Source organism: Phyllostomus hastatus, unplaced genomic scaffold (genome assembly GCF_019186645.2).
Source record: "Phyllostomus hastatus isolate PE091 unplaced genomic scaffold, TTU_PhHast_1.1 phas_contig_86, whole genome shotgun sequence".
Classification (NCBI taxonomy): domain Eukaryota; kingdom Metazoa; phylum Chordata; class Mammalia; order Chiroptera; family Phyllostomidae; genus Phyllostomus; species Phyllostomus hastatus.
The window spans coordinates 92,878,456-92,898,422 of record NW_025333977.1 but is presented as its reverse complement, the minus strand read 5'-3'; the positions used below and the strand labels follow the sequence as shown (position 1 = coordinate 92,898,422).

Here is a 19,967-nt window from a genome sequence, read left to right as displayed (position 1 = left end):
GATATTTCTCTCCCCCTCTTTCTCCTTCCTTTCCTCTCTCTCGAAAAGTGAACAAATAAAATCTTAAAAAATAATAAAAATAAAAAGATCAGTCTGGCGGCAAAGATTGGGTTGGGGAGGTAGTAAGGGAATATTAGAAGTTGGGAGACCAGTTACAGATTCAGAATTGACAAACTTTAAGAAATAATTGGGGCCCTGGCAGGGTAGCTCAGTTGGTTAGAGCTTCGTCCCAGTACAGCAAGGTTTTAAGTTCAGTCCCTGGTCAGGGCACATACAAGAATCAACCAGTGAATGTATAAATAAATGGAACAACATACTGATGTTTCTCTCTCTCTCTCTCTATGAGATGTATAATTATTTTTTTAATCCTTGAAAGAAAGAACTGATTGGTGCTCTGGCCAGGCAGCTCAGTTGTTTTAGAGCATTGCCCCTAATATGCCAAGATTGCAGGTTCAATCCCCAGTCAGGGCACATACAAGAATCAACCAATGAATGCATCAATAAGTGGAACAACAAATCAGCCTTTCTCTTTCCTTTCTTCTCTTTCTAAAAATCAATAAATTTTTTTAAAAGAAATGACTGACTGGATATAGAAGAGGCATCTAAGATAACTTTGGGTTTTTTTTTAAGGTTTTATTTATTTATTTTTAAAGAGGGGGGAGGGAGGGAGAAAGAAGGAGAGTAACATTGATGTGAGAGAGAGATGTCGATCAGTTACCTCTCATACATGCCCCAACCAGGGGCCAGACCTATAACCCAGGCGTGTGCCCTGATGAGGAATCAAACTGGCACCTTTCGCTTTCTAGGATGATGCCCCACCCTCTGAGCCACACTAGTCAGGGCTAAGATAACTTTGGGTGATGTCTTGGTTATCTACTGATGGTAATAAACTTCTCTAAAACATAGTGCTTAAAACAGAATTCATTATTATCTGTTACAATTCTGTGGGTTGATTAGACTCAGCTGAGTGATTCTCACCTGGCATGTTTCATGTGGTTTTAGTTGGATTTTGGTTGGGGCTTCAAATAAGGGCTTGACCCAGCTGGGTATCCAAGATAGCCACTCACGTGGGAAGCGGTAGATCTGGCTGCTGTCCAGGAGCTCAGCTGGGGCTGTCAGCAAAGGGCCTACAGGCAGCGTTCTCACATGACTCGAGTTTCTCCTGTCTTGGCATCTGGGTTACTAAAAGGGAACATCCAAAAGCCTTCCTGGCTTTTATACCTGGTTTTCATATTTTCATTTTTGAAGATTTGTAATAATTTCAGATATACATCCCATTTTTGTTACTGATCAGTCATTATATTTACCATCTTATTTCTTGGAATTTCTTACTTAAATTAGCTTCTTTTCTCCTTTCATACTCTACCTAGCCACAAGGCCACAGTCATTGGATCTTTTCATTACTTGGAAGTGTAACACTTTTCCTTAACATAATATCTTGAGAGATACTTTTGGCTAACTCCTTTATTTCACTCTAATCTCCCTTAAGACAAGTGGTTCCACCTAATTTCTCATTTAAAAGATTCATAGTAGAAACAGCCTTCCCTATCTTTCATCTTTTTTTCCTTGATTTTACAGAATATTATAACTAAAATTTTTCGTTCCTTCATTAATGGCCATGCCTTCCTCCTAAGACATAGCCTAGGGTTTTATTTAACCTGCTATCTGCAATCAAAACAGACACATTACCATCTGCATTGGGTAGAAATATATTATCTTCCACTTGTCTTCCCTTACACCCTCGTTTTCCACAGCTATCTCTGATACAGCCAAACAAACCTACTTAACTAATCCTCATGCTCTTGTAGATCTCATGGTCCCGTTTTCCACACTCACTTTGGGGTGATCATCTTATATACATAGTGGTATAATGTCATTAAGATTATGTTAACGGTCTGCTTAGTGACATACTTTTCTGCATACTGGAGATACACGGAAGGAAAAAGACCATCTCTGCCTTTGAGAAGCGCTCAGTCTTCTGTAGTTAGGAAAAACTCATACAGAGAGTTGAAAATGAAGTCTTATTATAATAACGATAATAGTGGAAAAGGACAATATGGTGAAGCTAGGATTAGGAATTATTATACCTAAAAATAAAATTTAATTCTGACTGTTCTGTTAAAGTAAAAAAAAAAAAGAAGAAGAAACATGATGCTCAACATACTTCTCATTGTCTGATAAAGGAAGCCTATCACTTTTTCAAAAGAGATGAACTATTTCTCTGGTGTTAAATTCTAAAGGGATTTGTTGCAGGTGTCCTTACAGAGTGGTGATGAGTAACATAAGTGTCTTCTTTAGTAGTTCTGCATAAAATGTATTTACCCTTCATGTGAATATTTCCTATATGTACATCAATGAAACCCAAAGCTAAATTCTTAACTTTCAGTCCTGGCTGGTGTGGTTCAGTCAGGACTGAAAGTTAAGATTGAGCGCCAGCCTACAAACAAAAGGGTTGCCAGTTCGATTCCCAGTCAGGGCACATGCCTGGGTGGCAGGCCAGGCCCCCAATAGGGGGCGTGTGAGAAGCAACCACACACTGATGTTTCCCTCTCTTCTTCCTTTCCCCTGTGTCTAAAAACAAATAAATAAAATCTCTTTTAAAAAATCTTAACTTTCAATTAGTAGAAGCTTTCTATAATGAAGCCAAATTCATATAATCAAGTGATTTTGATATTCCAAATAGCTATAGAGACAGGGTCTGCACAATGTAAAAAGCCAATCCAATGTCAGGTTTTTAGAAAGTGAGAGAGCAAATGCCTTCATCAATTAACAATTATTCTCACTTTAGAGATGAGTAGGACGACAACTTAAGATTTAGCTTTTTGGTAAGTGCCTTATGGACAACATATTCTATGTCATTGATTGCTACCAGATTGAGATCTAAATGCTTTAGATATTTAGATATTCATTTACTTGTTATGATTGCTTTCATGCTATGGTGACAGAAGTAGTTGTGACAGAGATAGTCTGGCCCACAAATCCTAAGGTACTTATTATCTGGTCCTTTACAAAAGAATTTTGCCAACCCTCTACTAGACTGTTATGAAGAATGGTTATAAGCAAAATGAGATGAGGCCCTTCTTTCTCCTTGAGCTCCTTTTGCAAGTTCCTTATGGCCTGTGTCTAATATGTGTGATTCTTGTTCCCTCCCCCAGCTCTCTTTGCCCTGCTCTTGCTGTGTTACTGCACTAAGCAGCAAGGACCCCATAACCCAACAAGAACAGGGAGCAGGGCTTGTTATTTGTTAAGTGGAAAGGCTTGTGAAGAAGATAATAATAACTTGAGAGATCATGCTTTGTCAGTAAAAGAGAGACCAAGTGAGGAGTGGACTGTTGTTCCCTAGTTCTCAGAATATAGTTCTGGGTATGTGTGAATGGAGAAGGGAAGAGATAAGTGCTCAATGTCATCGCCTCATATCCTGATTGGTTAGAGATGCGTTTTCAAGGAAGGGAACAATGCTGGCAGGTGGGATCAGAGAAGAAACATGGATATCACAAGAAACATTCAGTCAGGCAAAAACCCTTAGAAGTGTAATTATGTTCAGATGCTTTGAAGTGTAATCCAGAGGTCCCGCTGCTCCTGCAATCAAGCTGACTTGTAATCAAAGTGCCCTTTGTGTCCACTGAGCTGTAGTTACGTCCAACATTTGATCTTGGATGTTTGGTTTCCTCCTGGTCTTTAAGATCTGGTTCATTGATTATTTGCTTATTGATGCCTACACCTCTCTCTGTTGAGCTCTGAGTTTGTGGACCATTGACTTATCCTGACTAAAAACTGTGCACTCCCTAAACTCACCTATGCTGAGCCCTTGGTTTATACCTGAAAAATGCTACTTAGTATTCTTGAGCCTTTACCTTCGGGTTTGGTCTTTCTGCATTCCCTGGTAACTCCAGATAAATCATAATCTCTGCACAATGATTAGACCCTAAACTACCCACTGTTCTCTGAGTTCTGAATGTCTGTTTAATCTGACCCTATTGTTATTTGTGTCCTTCAGTGAACATAAAATACTTCATTAGAAATAATTAGACCTGTTCGTATTCCAGCCTTCATTTGAGCTGTATCCTATCTGTTAATAAACCAGCCAGATAATTAACTCTTCATTAAACTTTCAACAACAGTAGTGTTTGAGTTCTGTGTTATAATGATTTTTGTATACCAGTGTTCTTTAAATTTTTCTATTTTGTCAAGAGAATTTTTTAAATTTTAATGTATCTTTTCTGTTTTTCTACTGTTTATTGATCTGTCTGTTTTCTATATTAATTTAAAATTAGGCTTGTGTAATTTCATGCAAAATTGACATAGCCAAAACTGCAAAATAGGGACTCTAAACTTTTCAATAAATAGGACTAGTTTTCAAAAGTTAGATATTACAACATTGTCCATGATGAAAATAAATGTTAATATTTTTCATATTCCTATTTAGTTGTAATGTTATAATAGTTTTGTAGCAAGCATTTTAAAGATCACACTTGGTAATCATTTATGATAATTAAGTCTCTATCTTGGTTCCCAGTGTTCCTTCTAAAGATTAAAGTTGATGTTATTTGAAAAAATTACTAGGAAGTTAATGTGAATTTACAGAGTCTGACTTTGGCACTGACAAATTGAAGTGACCTGTGTAGCTAATTTAAAGAATTCACAAAGTATGTTTTTGGGTTCAGAATCTGAAGGAAAAAGCAGTATCAGTTTATAACAGCATGTCTCTTCTTCTGTGTGCTTCCAGGGTTACAGGTGAAGTGAAGCACAACACCACCAACGCTGTGGTGTGCAGAGTGCAAGGGGAGTGGAATAGTGTTCTCGAGTTCACGTACAGCAGTGGAGAGACGAAGAATGTGGACTTGACTAAACTGGCAGTGACAAAGAAAAGAGTGAGACCTCTGGAGAAGCAGGACCCATTTGAATCCAGGTGTGTCATCTGTGCATCCACCCAGGAAAGAGGCACAAGCTCTGCATCTTAATCTAAGCCTTTTTAGTAGCTTCTTATCTTGGGCAAGTCATGCCACCAGTGTGCTCAGCGTACTCATCTGTGAATTAAAAGGGTTTGGTCAATCTGATGCTCTTACACCCCTTTCCAGCTGTGGCATTGTGTGATGCATGGTCACATTTTTAGTAAAAACTAAACATTGGTAAACTGGACAAAATACTAACATTTAACACAAAGGATTACTATTATCCTTGTCATAGAAATGCTTACATATTATTAACAAAAAGACAAAATTATTGTCTTAAAAGACAAAAAGACAAAAGACATTATTAACAAAAATACCACTGCCCCCAGCAGAGAAATGGGCAAAGGGCGTAAAGAGGTAGTTCACAAAAAATTTTTTTGAAAAGAGGTAGCTCACAAAAATAGGAAAAAAATACCCATTAAGAAAGTGAAAGAATGTTCAGTGTAATTAGAATTCAAAGAAATGCAAATTAAACAATAAGACAAATTCATTTTTAAAATAATACCTCTTTGGGTGGAAAAGTATGAGCAAATAGGTATTTTTATACTGCAGGTTAGAAGGTAAACTGGGACAGCCTTCCAAGAGAGTGTTTTGGCAATATATATCATAGGCCTGTACACGTAAGTGAAGTGGATCTATATGTGTTAAGGTGCAGTCTCTCCAAAATGTGTTGACAGTATTTACTTCTGGAAAGGAGTACAGAGTCTGGGACAGGCAGGAGACTTCCTTTGTGAAAAGGAAGTGCCCTTTTGTACTGCTTAAATAATTGTGTCATGTGGAAGTATTACTGTATCAATTTTGAAAAGAATAAAGAAAGACAAGGGAACATTAAATATCTTAAATTAAGGTCATATAAATGGAACCAAATAGCTTAGATGAGTAAAGGGATTAAATACCCATTAAGCAATGACTTAGGCTGGGTCAAAAAATAAAACAGTAGTGATTGAAATAAAATACTCTTCAGGGGAGTTATCCTAAAGAAGACATTTTCAGAGTTTTATCTACAGACCCCTGGGATCCTTGAGATCTTTTCAGGGTATTTCCAATTTAACAAAATGTTTTTCATAATAATGTTAAGATGTTATTTGCCTTTTTCACTCTGTTGGCACTTACTTGCCTTGGTGGCACAGGAGCAGTGGTGGGGAGCAGCACTGCTGGGCCTCAGCCCTAACCAAGGCAGCAGATGGTACTCGTAGTCATTGCGTTCCGCACTGCCGTGAACGTGCCATTTATTTTTTATTTTGATTTATTTATATTTTTAAATGCCAGTTTTTTGAAAAAGAATTCCTGTTAATGTTCTACATGACAAATTGGGAGTAGCCATAAAACACTTGCGTTCAATACTGAATTAAGTACAGTGGTTATGTGGAAGAAAAGCTCTTGGGCAGTTGAGTTACAAGCAAATTACTCTTCATGAAACACCATTTTTGCTTAAAGGAATGATTCACAAACTATAGCTGTTCTAATTTCAATATTAGATTTTTCTTGTGAATCAGTAATGTGAACATGATACTTCAAAGAAAACAATTTGTGTTTTACAAATCATAAAATTTAAATGGAAACAACCTAAGTGTTCATTGATGGATAAATAGATAAAGAACTTGTGGGGAGTGTGTGCATGTATGTGTACACATATGTATGGGAATATTATTCATCCAAAGAAAATGAAGAAATTTCTGCCATTTGTAATAATATGGATGGACCTTGAGGGCATTATACATACAAAATAAGCCAGACAGAGAGAGACAAATACTGTATAATCTCACTTGTGAGATTTCACTCATGTGGAATCTAATGAACAAACCACAATAACAAGCAAAATAGAGACAGACTCATAGACAGAGACCAGGCTGACTGACTGCTCGGGGGGCTGGGCCGGGTGGGGTGGGGGTGGGGTGGGGGTGGGGTGGGGCAGGGCATATTGGAGGGATTGAGGAAAAGGGAAAAAGGACAACAGTGTGGTGATTACAGGGAGCTGAATGGAGGTGGAAGATGGTATCAGGGGGATAAATGGTAATGGAAAAAATACAATAAAAAATAAACTTAAAAAAAGAGGCAGAGGTAGGAAGTAAAGGAATTGAATAGTGGTGGCCAAAAATTACACACTTCCAGTTATAAAATAAATAAGTGCTGAGTATGTAATATACTACATCATGACCGTAGTTAACACTGCTGTATGGTATATTTTGAAGGTTGTTAGGAGAGTAGATTATAAGAGTTCTCGTAACAAGGGAAAAAGTATTTATTTGTTGTATCTATATGAGATGATGGGTATTAACTAAATTTATTATAGTAATTACTTCACAGTATCAATCAGTATATTATGCTGAACACTTTAAATTTACCCTGTGCTGTATGTCAATTATATCTCAATAAAACTAGGGGGAAAAAAGCTTCAAGGTAAAATTAGATTTTTGAAAACTTGCGCCTGCCATAATGACCTTAAAAGCTTTCCAAGTAAAAAGTTTTCTGATGAAATTGGTGGTGATACTAATGAATGTACTCTCTAATTACTACGTAATAAAATGTCAACATCTGGAAGACCATGTTTTAAATGATGAATGCATCATACTACAAAATTATGCATGAGTAAAAATTCCACTTAAGACACAAATTATACCAATAGATTTCAATGTAGTAGAGTATGAAAAATTCATTGACATTTTTCAGTTTTTATATTGCAGTTAAATTTGAAAAACTAACACTTATGGAGTTTTGATATAATATCAAAGAACTGAATTATTTGAAAAAAGCCTATAGTCTTTCCTTTTCCAGCTGTATATCTGTGTGAGACCATACTTTATATACTTTAAAACAATATATCACAGCAAATTAAGTGTAGAAGCAGATGTAAGAACCTGGATATTATTAAATAAGATATTTAAGAGATATTCCTGATTATTATCTTTGCTAAAATTTTATTAAGGATTTTTTTATGTCTACACTCATGGGGGTGGGGGATATCTGTCTATTCTCTTTGGAAGAAAGTTTTTAACTACAAATTCAATATTTTTAGTACCTAGGGCTGTTAAGATTATCTGTTTCTTCTTGAGTGAGTTTTGATAGTTTGTATGTTTCAAGGAATTTGTCAAATTTATTGGCATATAATTTCATGGAATTCATGAAATTTATTGGCATATAGTTCATAATATTCCCATTTTTTTAAGAGCGTGTATAGGATCTGTAGTGATGTTGCCACGCTCGTTCTTTATTGGTAGCATCTTCTTGGCCTAATCAGTAGGATTAAAGGCTGGTTTTACTCAAAGAACTAGCTTTTGGTTTCATTGATTTTTATCTACCTTTCTTTTCCTTTTCATTGATTTCTGCTCTTTTTTTAAATTTCCTTTGTTCTGCTTATTTTGTGCATTGTACCTATTCCTTTTCCTACTTTCTTAAAATGGAAGTTTAGGTCAGGGGTCAGCAGACTTATTTTGTAAAAGGTCAGGAAGTAAATATCTTAGGCTTAACAGGCCAGATAGTCTCTACCAGTTACTCAGCTCTGCCATTTTAGAACAAAAATAGGGATAAGTTTATTTACAAAAATGGGCAGTGGACCATAGTTTGACCCCTAGGTTAGGTCACTGATTTTTCTTCTTTCCTAATATAAACTTAGAGAGAAACAACTGTATATTTCCTCTAAGTCTACTTTCTCTATACCCTGCTACTTTGGAACTTTTGATAGGTATTTTTAAATTTCCTTTATGATTTTATTTGACTCATGAAGTCATTAAGTATTGTGTTTAATTTCCAAATGTTTGGAGGTTTTCCAGATATCTTACCATTATTAATTTCTGATTTAATTTCATTTGATCAGGGGATGCACTTTGGTTGGCTCCAGTCCTTAAAACTTGCTGAGATTTGCTTTGTGGCGCTCACTATGTTACATCCTAGTGAATGTTTCATGTGCACTTGACAGGTGTGTGTTCCGTTGAGGTTAGGTACAAGTGTTCTGGAAATGTCAATCAGGTCAAGAGCATTGATAGTATTTTTCTAATCCTCAGTATCTTTACCAGTTTTCTGTGTACTCATTCACTCATTCTATCAGTAGAGATTACTTATTGAAATCAGTTACTGAAATTACCAATTATAATTGGACATTTCTCTTTGTAGTTCTATAAGATTTTACTTCATATTATTTGAAGTTCTTTTATAAGGGTAATATACATTTAGGATATTACATATCCATACATTGACCCTTGATCATTATGAAATGATCCTTTATCCCTGGTCATAGTTCTTGCTTTGAATTCTACTTTAATGTCAAGTTGTTACTTTAAAAATATAACTTTGTTGAGATACAGTTTACACATCATAAATTTATGTGTGTCCTGAGTGGTGTAGTCTGATCACCATAGTCAGTTTTGGAATCTTCATCCGCCCATAAGATCCCTCATACACATTTACAGTTAATCCTCATTTTCACCCCTAGTCTCAGGGAACCTACTTTCTGTCTCTGTAACAATTTCAGATAAATGAAATCATACAGAATGTGATTTCTTGTGCCTTTTTCCACTTAACATGTTGTTGAGGTCCATCCATGATGTACCGTGTATCAGTAGTTCATTTTTTTTATTACTGAGCAATGCTATATATTTTGCTCTAAGTCCCATATAATTCCATTGTATAATACACCATTTTGCCCTGGCTGGTATGTGTCAGTAGTTTGAGTGCCAGCCTGAGAAACAAAAGGCCACTGGTTCAGTTCCTGGTCAGGGCACCTGCCTAGGTTGCAGGCCAGGTCCCCATTGGGGTGGGGTATTCTAGAGGCAACTGATCAATGTATCTCTTGCACGTCAATGTTTTTCTTCCTCTAGTCCCCTCTCTGAAAATAAATAAATATATTTTTTAAAAGGCTCAGTGGAGTACCACAGTTGTCTATCCATTCCCCATTTATGGACATTTCCAGTTTTGAACTATGATGATTAATACTGCTATAAACATTCTCATACAAATCTTTGTGTGGACATGTCTTCATTTCTTTTGGGTAAATACTGGAAATAGAATTGCTGGAAATAGAATATATGGTAGTTGTATGTCTAACTTTGAGAAACTACCAAACTATTTTCCAAAATCACTGCACCATTTTACATTTCCTGATAGCAGTGTATGAGGATTCTAATTCTCCACATTCTCATCAACATTTTTTTTTAAGATTTTATTTATTTATTTTTAGAGAGGGAAGGGGGGGAGAGAGAGAGACAGAGAGGGAGAGAAACATCAATGTGCGGTTGCTGGGGGCCATGGCCTGCAACCCAGGCATGTACCCTGACTGGGAATTGAACCTGCGACACTGGTTTTCAGCCTGCGCTCAATCCACTGAGCTACGCCAGCCAGGGCTCATCAACATTTCTTACTGTCTTAATTAATATACCTATTCTAGTTGGTATGAGATAGTATCTCATTGTCATTACTGGTGATGTTGAGCATGTTTTTGTGTGCTGATTAGCCATTTGTATACCTTCTCTGGTGAAGTATCTGCTTGTATTTTTCTACCCATTTTCAAAAATTGAATTGTTTGTTCTTTTATTGTGTTACAGCAGCAGTTCTTCATAAAATCTGGGTAAAATCCTTTGTAGAGTATGGGCTTTGCAAATAGTTTAGTTTGTTGCTTATCTTTGCATTGTTAATGGTGTTCTTTTTCCAGTAAAAATTTTTTGTTTTGATGAGATGAAAATATTTTAATTTGTTGCTCATCTTTGCATTGTCAGTAGTGTCCTCTTTTCATTTTGATGAGGTAAAATTATAAACGTTTTCTTTTATTGATATGGTTTAGGGTGTTGCATTTAAGAAACCTTTGCCTAACTCAAAATATCAAAGATATTCTCCTCTTTCTTCTTCTAAAAGTTGTATTGTGAGGTTAAGGTCTAAATTTGTTTTGCATGTGGATCCAGTTATCTCAGTCCCATTTGTTGAACAGACTATATCCTACTTTCCCCAAAGAATTGTCTTGGCATTTTTCCTTTGCTTGGAGTTTGTTTAGCTTCCCCCTCCCTATGCTATTTCGGTAAACTCGTCAGTCAGTGAGTTGGAGTTGTTTCCATTCTGTTTGGGATTACTGTCCTGTGCTGCCATTTGCTCAATATCAGAGCAATATTGGTTGTTTCATTCTATTTTGTCTGTTTTCCTAGTTAATTAAAGGTAGGAGGGTAAATGTGGTGCCCATTACATCATCATGTCCAGAAGCAGAAGTGATCTCTCTTATATTTCAGCTTAAAATTTTTATTTTTGTTTAGCATTTCATAAGTTTCTTAAAGATAAAAATCTTGGCTTTATAACTTAAAATATAAATGATTTTTAATTAAAAAAGAAGCAGATTCATCAGCATTTTGGACATTAATATCAGCAACATATCAGTGTTCTTGTAACTCATAGGCATGAAATTATAGACCTGATTTAGGACACATAATTTTTTAAATTTACTGGTAATTTTGAGGATATCAGTTCTATTTAATATCATCTTGAAGAATGTTTGTAAAATATGTGACTTTCTGATTTCAGGCGATTATGGAAAAATGTCACAGACTCTCTGAGAGAATCTGAAATTGATAAAGCCACAGAGCATAAACGTACCCTGGAAGAACGCCAGAGGACTGAAGAAAGGCATCGTATTGAAACAGGCACGCCCTGGAAAACCAAATATTTTATTAAAGAGGTATGTTCCACCTGTCTTCAGACCAAAATTCATTGCCTGCTTAGTGAGAGCTTTAGCTTAGTAGGCTTTCTTGAATTGTTATCACTCATACATCTCCATTTCTAAAAATAGTCCAGCTTAACCATGAGCAGTTTTATGAACTTTTCACAATTTGTCAAAACAAAAGAATTCAACTCTGGTCAGGTGACTCATTTGGTTGGAGCGTTGTCCCATACACCAAAAGGTTACAGGTTCAGTCCCTGGTCAGGGCACATACCTAGGTGCCATATTCAATTGGGATGTGTGTGAAAAGCAACTGAACAATGTTTCTCTCACCTCAGTGTGTGTGTGTCTCTCTCTCTCTCTCTCTCTCTCTCTCCACCCCCCTGCCCTTCTTTTGTCTGGCTAAAATAATAGATATTGCCTCAGGTGAAGATACAAAAAATGAATAAATAAAACAAAATAGTTCACCAACAATTCAATTGAAGTAGATTTGGGGACTTAATTGACCACAAATGAAAATGCTAACAAAATCTTTAATTATAATAATAAAATATACAGTTTATAATTTTATTGCCTTTGTACCACACTGAAATTCTGTGTTTGCTTTCAGAGACCACTTTGTTGTTTGTTGTTGTTGTGCTCATTCATGCATTCATTGGCTGTTTCTTATATGTGCCCTGACTAGGAATCAAACCTGCAAACTTGCTGTATTGGGACAACACTCCAACCAACCAAGCTAGCTAGTCAGACGGACCAGAGACCATATTCTAAGGGAGACATGGGAAACTTAATTGGCTACACAAAGGAAGTGACTAGAATCTTTGCAGCATTTAAGGAAAGTGGGGGTGTTTAGCCTGAAAAACAGAAAATAGAAGCCATTCATTATAACCTTCTAATATATGTAGGCTTATTATATAGTACTTTTTTAAATCAGTTCTAATAGCAGACTTGAGCTAAGCCTAAACTACTAGGAAGCACATTTTGAGTTTCACATAATGACCTATGTGGAAGAGTTTAATGCACTGTTTTTGCAGTTGAACTAAATGATTTCTGAAGTCTTTTCTAAATTTAAAGATTTTGTTTTATTTATTACTTTCTGGTAGCCTCAGAAAGGTGAATAATGAACCAGATCTGATATCAAGAAAAGTTTTCTTGTCTAGAGCCAAGTCTAAGTATACCCACTGAATTTTAATATTGGTCCACCAGGATGGTATCTTAAAAAAGTAATTTGAACATGATTTTTACATAATAGGAATTTATCGCCAGTGGGCGGAGTGAGAAGGTGGATGGAAAATTACTAAGAATAACTTGGTTAGGCATCAGGGGTAGGGAGTAAGGAAGAGAGGCACTTGATTGGATAATTAAGGATGAGGGAAGAGGAGTTTGAATGGCTCTTAAGAATGAAGTGATTCTTGATAAACTGGTTTATCAGGGTTTGTTTGTTGTTGTTTTTTTTTTTGCTAAAACTGAGCTCCATGAGGCCAAGATGAGGTCTACTCAAGGGGAGAGGCTCAAAGGGGTCTGACTACAGCTCGGCCAGGGAGAGTCCTGGCCACTATGAGCCAAATAATTCATGGCCTTAAATCATTTTTGGAACAAGGAGGATAAATATATAAAAATAATTTTTAAATATAAATTGAAGGAGATGTTGGGATTAAGGACAGAGGTTCAAAGCCTACGGACTTTTCCTGGTGCTGTAAACAATAAACACTGAACTTTAATCATGGCCACTGTGGCCTCAACTCTGCCAAGCCCACACCCCAGTATTGCACATTTGCCGCTGCTCCTTTTTCCCTCACTCGGCCCTCTCCTGTCTTTAGTTTAGTCTCTCACTCTGCCTTTATCTCCTTGTGGTATCCTCCGTTCACAGGAACAAGAGAAAACTAATGGGGTAGAGTCAGGGAAAAACTAGAAAACAATGCTCGGGGCCTAGAGATGCCGGTGAGATGGAGAGAACAGGCAGGACCTCCGTGACCATTTATTTGTGCTCTGCCTGCTGCCTCAGTGTGCAGCATCTCAGCAAGATTGGCAGAATTGCTGCAACTGACTTCTGCAAAATAAAGTGTTCATGGGGCACAGACTAGATCCTCTTGGACCAGAACTTCTCACCTAAGCTTAGCCAAACCACAGGCATTGTTTCATGTCCTAGTTAAGCACAGAGATTTTTTCCTTTTCAGAAACTCTTTGTTTTTAAATATGAGAACAGAATTCCATTTCATTTCAATAAGGGTGTTGCTTTTAGTTTTGGTTATTGATTCAGAAAATATTAGAGGAGTGGTTCTTTAATTTACTGTTCTACTTGTTTCAGGGAGATGGCTGGGTTTATCACAAACCCCTTTGGAAAATAATTCCAGCAACACAACCAGCAGAGTGACACACACCAAGACTCGACCAAATGAAATTCTTCTCTGTTTACCCTAAATCCTCCCAGAATGGAGTCATTGCACTGAGTGACCTGCTTCCTGATTGCAGACTGAAACTAGCTAAACATGAATGTACCTGTTCGGGCACCATAGAACCGCAGCGAGACCAAAGTGTTGAAGAAGCACTATGGACCTCTCACCACTTACCTGTCCACATGATGTGAGCAATATCATCTGAAACCCTCTCATCTGACTCGTTAGATGATTAATCTTTTATCCAGTTCCTGCTCCTAAGCTAAATTTGAATCCCCTATTTTTGCATGGGGTCAACAGATTAACACAACAGTGAAAAACTTAATGACGTTAATTTCTTTATAGTAAAAAGTGAAGTCTCTTTTCAGAGTCTATGCTTTGCTTTCTGTCAGTAACTTTAAGTAGTCATTGCTCATAAAAAACCAAGAGGAAGAGAAAGACAACCCAGAAGTGGACTCAGCCATTGTGCCTGAAATCAGTGTTAAAAAAAAAAAAATCAACCAAGTTGTAGAAACAAGGCATTCTGTTCCTTCAAAGAGACTGTGTGCCTGTGTCTGAGGATCTATCCATTATCCACCTCCGTTGGAACTCTCTTTTAAAAAGTATATTTATAAATTGATTCAAATTACAACCATGGAGAACTTTTTCTTCTGAGCATTTTAATATACTTGAAAACAACATTGACTTGAAAAATTCAGAGCATTTTTCAATACCTAGTTTTATTAAATATTACACTTGAGAGACAGTTTTTTAAATGTGTTCATGTCAATATGAGATTTTGGCCTTTCTCAAGAACTGAGGCATTAAAGTACATAGCAAATATTTAAAAAAATGAAACTGTTACTTTTTTCGTACTTTTTTTCCACTTGTAGGTTAATATTCAGTATTATGTTTTATCCCTCTGGATAAGTATGCTTTGTCTTACCTGTGTTCATTCAATATTCAAAACAACTCTTCATATTTGTCAGTAGTTCAGAAGTTATGTATGGTACTGAGAACATGTACAGTATGGTTTTACTATATTTTCTTTTCAAGGAAACTCAAATGCTGAAGAAAAAGTATGAAATCAAAAGATATCAGGAAATTGTATTCAGGTACAAATCTTTTTAAAAATAAGTATTTTATTGAGGTTAAAGAGTTTATGTCAACTAAAAGAATAGTGCTAATTACGGCTATCATCATTCATTCAAGTATTTATTGAGCACCTACTTATGGTGCTCAGTACTTGTTACTGAAAGCTACCTTAATTTTCCAAGAGTGGTGCCTTATTCTGTTCTTCTGATGTGGTCTTCCAATCAGTGTGTGTAATACATACCTGTTTTCATCAGCCATTGTAGGTGGCTATGTCTGTTACGTCATCATAAGAAATTTAAGCTTTGTGCTCTGAATAAATTGTGTTTTATTGAAAGGGTTAATAGGATGAAACAACAAAACACTTTTTTTCAACAAATTGTAAATTACAAGAAAATAATTGGTTTATGTACAACCATTTTAATGATTCCGTTCATTTTTGCTGTGAAATGCACTGAAAAAAATCTCAAAGTGAGTTATAGTTCATGTGTTGGGAAGATTAAAAATTAATAAAATTAGAGAACAATGATGCCTTTGTCTGTTTTATAAATGGAGAGAAATCAGAAATTCATATTTTAGTGGAGTTATTACCCTGTTTTTTGAGAAACATTGATTTTTTTCTTTAAATCCTTATCTTCAGAAATCTCTTAGATAAAGGAGTAAATTTAATGGGTTTTTAAATTCTTAATGAAAACAATACATTTACTAGTATGAAATCTCCCCATATTATTAGACTGGACTCTTTGACAGGAGTGAAATACTACTACTGCAGGGTAATTGTTTTACCTTGTCCTTCTCTGCTTGCCACCTCACTTCTCTCCTAGAAAGGAGAATATCTACTTCCAGAAGCTACACCTTATCCACCTGACAAGAGCTAGAGGCTTTTTTTGTTTTTTGTTTCTGTTTGTTTTGTTTTGTTTTAGCTACACCTTATTAATATTTGGCCAGGGAAATGAGTCTTTGTAGCAATTGCTACATGTTTGTATCTCTTTTTGGGGGGATAAAATTTTAAATGTACACTCCTGGCTACTAAGAATTGTATGTCAAGAATTCCAAGATTCGAAGTGACAATGAAAATGTTCGGACCGTGTATTTGGGCTTTCAAGAAATTATTGCTCAGAAGGTTTAGTGCCCACTTGAAATCTCTTAGCTAGACCTTTATTTGTTTATTAAACATTTGGCGAATATTCCTTCGGGGCTGGATGGTGCATTAGACTCTGACATGGCAAATATTATCCCTATCCTTATGGACTTAGATGAAAGCTAAATTCCTGGAAATGGATGTTAACAAGGGCAAGGCTGTTGGTCTTTTCAAACCCCAGAAAGACATCGTGGGAGGTAGAATGGAGAAATGTGCTGAAAACAAGGGGATTGATTCAAAGTCTGCACAGGAAGCCATGAATAATGCAGCCAGGCAACTAACCCTACAAAAGACTTTGGAGAGATAAAACCAAAGAGGCTCCCAAATTAGGAACACAAATAAATTTATAAACTGAATACACTTTAAGGTAAGAGCTCTCAGCCCCTTCCCTTATCCCATTCCCAAAATATTGGCAGTTAGGCTTATCCCCTCAGGCAAGAGATTAAAGATCCTTTTGGGGAGAACAACTCCAGAAAAAAGTGCTACCAATATATTTGGAGGGTCCAGCAACAACAACAAAAAAATCTTAACTGACAACCCTGGTAATTATATAAAGCAAAGGCAAAACTCCCTCCAACATAACCAACCCTTCACCTTCCCACCAGCAAACTCCATGCATCCCTCCTCCCACCAGCACTCTACTAGACAGACATCTCACTGCAATAGCCAAGGATCAGCAGACATTTGAGGGAAGTTTCCGACATGAATAAAATGATCAATCAGAAAAAATGGAAATTTGAGGAAGCAGATAATTTGGGAAATGGGGGAAATAACCAGAAAAATCTTCAAATGATTTGGTCTTGCTTTTATGAAACATGAACAAAATGCTATTTTAATAATGGACTGCTTAGAGAACAAGAACAGGTCTTCAAAATTAAAGATATGATAATTCAAATTAAACCTCAATAGAAATTCTAAAAGATAAATAGAGTTCTCACATGTAAAAATAGCCACAATTTTTATTTGTCAATTATATCAATAAAGCTTCAAAAATAAAAAATAAGCTCTCAGCAAGTAGAACAAAAGGACAAAAGATGGACGATTGGAGAGAAATATGAAAATTACAGGAGCCATCCAGGATGTCCAATACACAACTGGGGGAGGGGTTCCAAGAAGAGAAAACCAGTGGAAGGGAAAATGTTATTTAGAAATATGAATATATATACAAGAAAATTTACCAGAACTGAGTGACGTGAATCCAGTTGAAAAGGCCATGAATACCCTGCACAAGGGAAATTACAGGAGATGGTTCCACGTGGTGTGGGAAATGTAGCCCAGATCCCACTCAGAAAAGACAGCGGGAGTGAGGTCCAGCACATAGGACCCACTCCCATGGATAGGCTTTCCCCTGGGGAATCAGGCCAGCATTGTACTTAGGCTGCTTTAAGACTTGCTTTTGCTAAAACTCCCTCACCCTGAATTGAGGGAGCAAGTGTTTATTGCATATCTTTAAAGTAACTTCCTAAAATCTGAGCTAAACCTCCCAAGTATGGAGTGGAACCAGTTCAATCACTTTTCCCTTTGATAGTCTGAGTCAATGACTCCTAGCTGAACAAAAATGCCTTTGGTAGTAATACTAGATCTTCCTAAGATTAAATCAATCATTCCTGGGAGTAAAGGTCCCCAAACAGCAGTGGGAGCTATAATTACTTGATCCTGTTCCTTTAAGATGAGCTCGGTGGTGACCAAGTCCAACCCTGTGCTTCTGCCAGTGGCTGCATGAAGGTTGGAAACTGCAGTTCCTCGAATTCCTTGATACTGATTGCTGTTCTGAAAGCTCCAATTGGGGTTGGGGGCGCTGGAGCAGGCGCCCCCTCAGAAGTTTTCCTGAATGGGTTGGCTGTTTTTGTCAAATTTAGAGCGGCATTCCTTTGCCCAATGTCTTCCCTTGCCACAGCACAGACAATCCTTGGGAGAAGCTTGTCATTACTTTGTATCCTTTCCAATGTGGACAAACAGTTCTTACGCAGGTAACCAGGTTTTCCACAATTGTAACATCTGGTATCTCCCTTAATTGCAGCAGCCAAGAGAGAAGCCTTATGCTGCTCTGTGCCAACATCTTGGCACACTTGATAAACTCACTGATGACTTTGGTGGTACCTCGCAGGGGTCCTATAATGGCCCTTCAGTCTTTGTTAGCATTTTCATAAACTAGCTACCACAAAAGAACTTTGGCTGCTCTGTCATTATCTATCTGCCTTTCAATAGCTTCTTGGAGGTGATCAGTTAAGTCAGTATATGCCTCCATAGCACCCTGAAGGATATTGGTAAAGGAAGAAGTTTCCCTGGCCTGAGAATCAGGCACAACCTTCATGGCTCTGAGAGCAATTTGAGCACTTTGACTAAAAGCATGAGGATGAAGTCTGGCTTGATCTGCAGTGGTAGCAAAATCACCAGACCCAAGCAGCACAGGGAGGGTGACAGGATTATTCTTTTGTGCATTCTCGGCTTCTCGGTGGCCAGCTTGCTGAGAGTACACCAAATGCCAGACCATGAACTGAGCTGGGGTTAAGACCGTCCTGGCCAGGGCAATCCAGTCACAAGGGGCCATTCTATAGCTGTCAGTGATGGCTTGAAATTGCCCGCTAGTATAAGGAGACTTAAGCCCATTTTCTCTAATGCTCCTTTTTAGATCCTTGTAAAGGGAAAAAGGAAGGGGCTCATGGACGTTTCTTTGACCCTTGACTATAATGGGGAAGGCTGAAGGGGCCTCTAAATCCCCAGCATCTGCTGCCTGCTGAAGGCACTGTCACATGGCCCTAACAGGGTATCTGTCTAAATTTTCTGGCTCTCTTGGTGGTGAGACATCCTGTGAGGAACACTCCCAGAGTTGAAGTAAGGAGTGATGGCTACGAAGCTGGTCCTCCGCTGAGGCTGTGGGCAGAACTTTCTTAGCTAGTTCTTCCACCACATCATACGTGACTTCCTCCTCTGAACTAAACTCCTCATCCTTCTCTGTGGCTAGTTCCGGTCTCCTAGCCCATATGGGCAGGACAGCAGTCCTGACTAGCCCCCAAGCTAGTAAGTTTTGAGCTCCGATAGAAACACTACTGCTCTGTAAAGATTTTAACTTACCACCTGCCTCTCCCCAAACCTCAGTATCTAAGGTTCCCTTGTCAGGAAAAGCAGGGTAGTATTCCTTTATAGTTTGTAAAAGCTGAATGAGATGCTGTTCCTTTACCTTACAACCCACTCCCCGGAGGAGCTGCTGTAACACCCACAGGTAAACTTCCTGCTCTTCAGATAAACCAGAGCCTGTTCTTGCTATTAAAAGGCTCCTTTTTACTTTTGATTGTTGTCTTTTCAGATTCTGCTGCCTGAGCTGAACCCTAACTAGTTAGCTATTGAGGGATATAGTGTGGTGGGTCTAAATGTGCTGTTGGTGAAAGACCACCGGGGATAGGGGTACCAGACTTACCGAGTACACTAACCACGCTTACGGGTTTCGGGGCCCTCCCCAAGTGTTTAGGACTGGGGCGGGGGGGCGTGGCTTGAAGCGTTAGGTGACCAACCTTTATATCGCACTTCTTGGATGAGCCAGAAGTTAGATCAAGTGATGTTGGAGGTCCCTATAATGCCCCTGCACATCTCGGGAATTGATCCCAGACACCCTCGCAGGGTTCTGAGTCACGTGAGAGCACCTTATTTCTCAGACCAAGGGAAGGAAGTGCCTTTTGTCTTTGGAGCTTGGCAAATGTCAAAAGCTCTCATACAAAATCTGTTGATTAACACTAAATTCTTCTGTAAAGCGATCTTTGGGGTCTGATCAAAAC

General features: G+C 37.6%; 1 protein-coding gene across 2 annotated transcripts in view; it reads left to right on the top strand.

Annotated features, from left to right (window-relative positions):
- The window catches only part of OSBPL11 (oxysterol binding protein like 11), a 99,437-nt gene extending 83,855 nt beyond the window's left edge, over positions 1 to 15,582 (top strand). For both annotated transcript variants that reach the window (XM_045851577.1, XM_045851578.1), the window contains exons 11-13: positions 4,727 to 4,909; positions 11,451 to 11,604; positions 13,895 to 15,582. In XM_045851577.1, coding sequence (XP_045707533.1) covers positions 4,727 to 4,909; positions 11,451 to 11,604; positions 13,895 to 13,960 — 403 coding nt within the window. In that variant the 3' untranslated portion in view covers positions 13,961 to 15,582. The remainder of the gene's footprint in view (positions 1 to 4,726; positions 4,910 to 11,450; positions 11,605 to 13,894) is intronic.
- Positions 15,583 to 19,967: the final 4,385 nt, after the last annotated feature.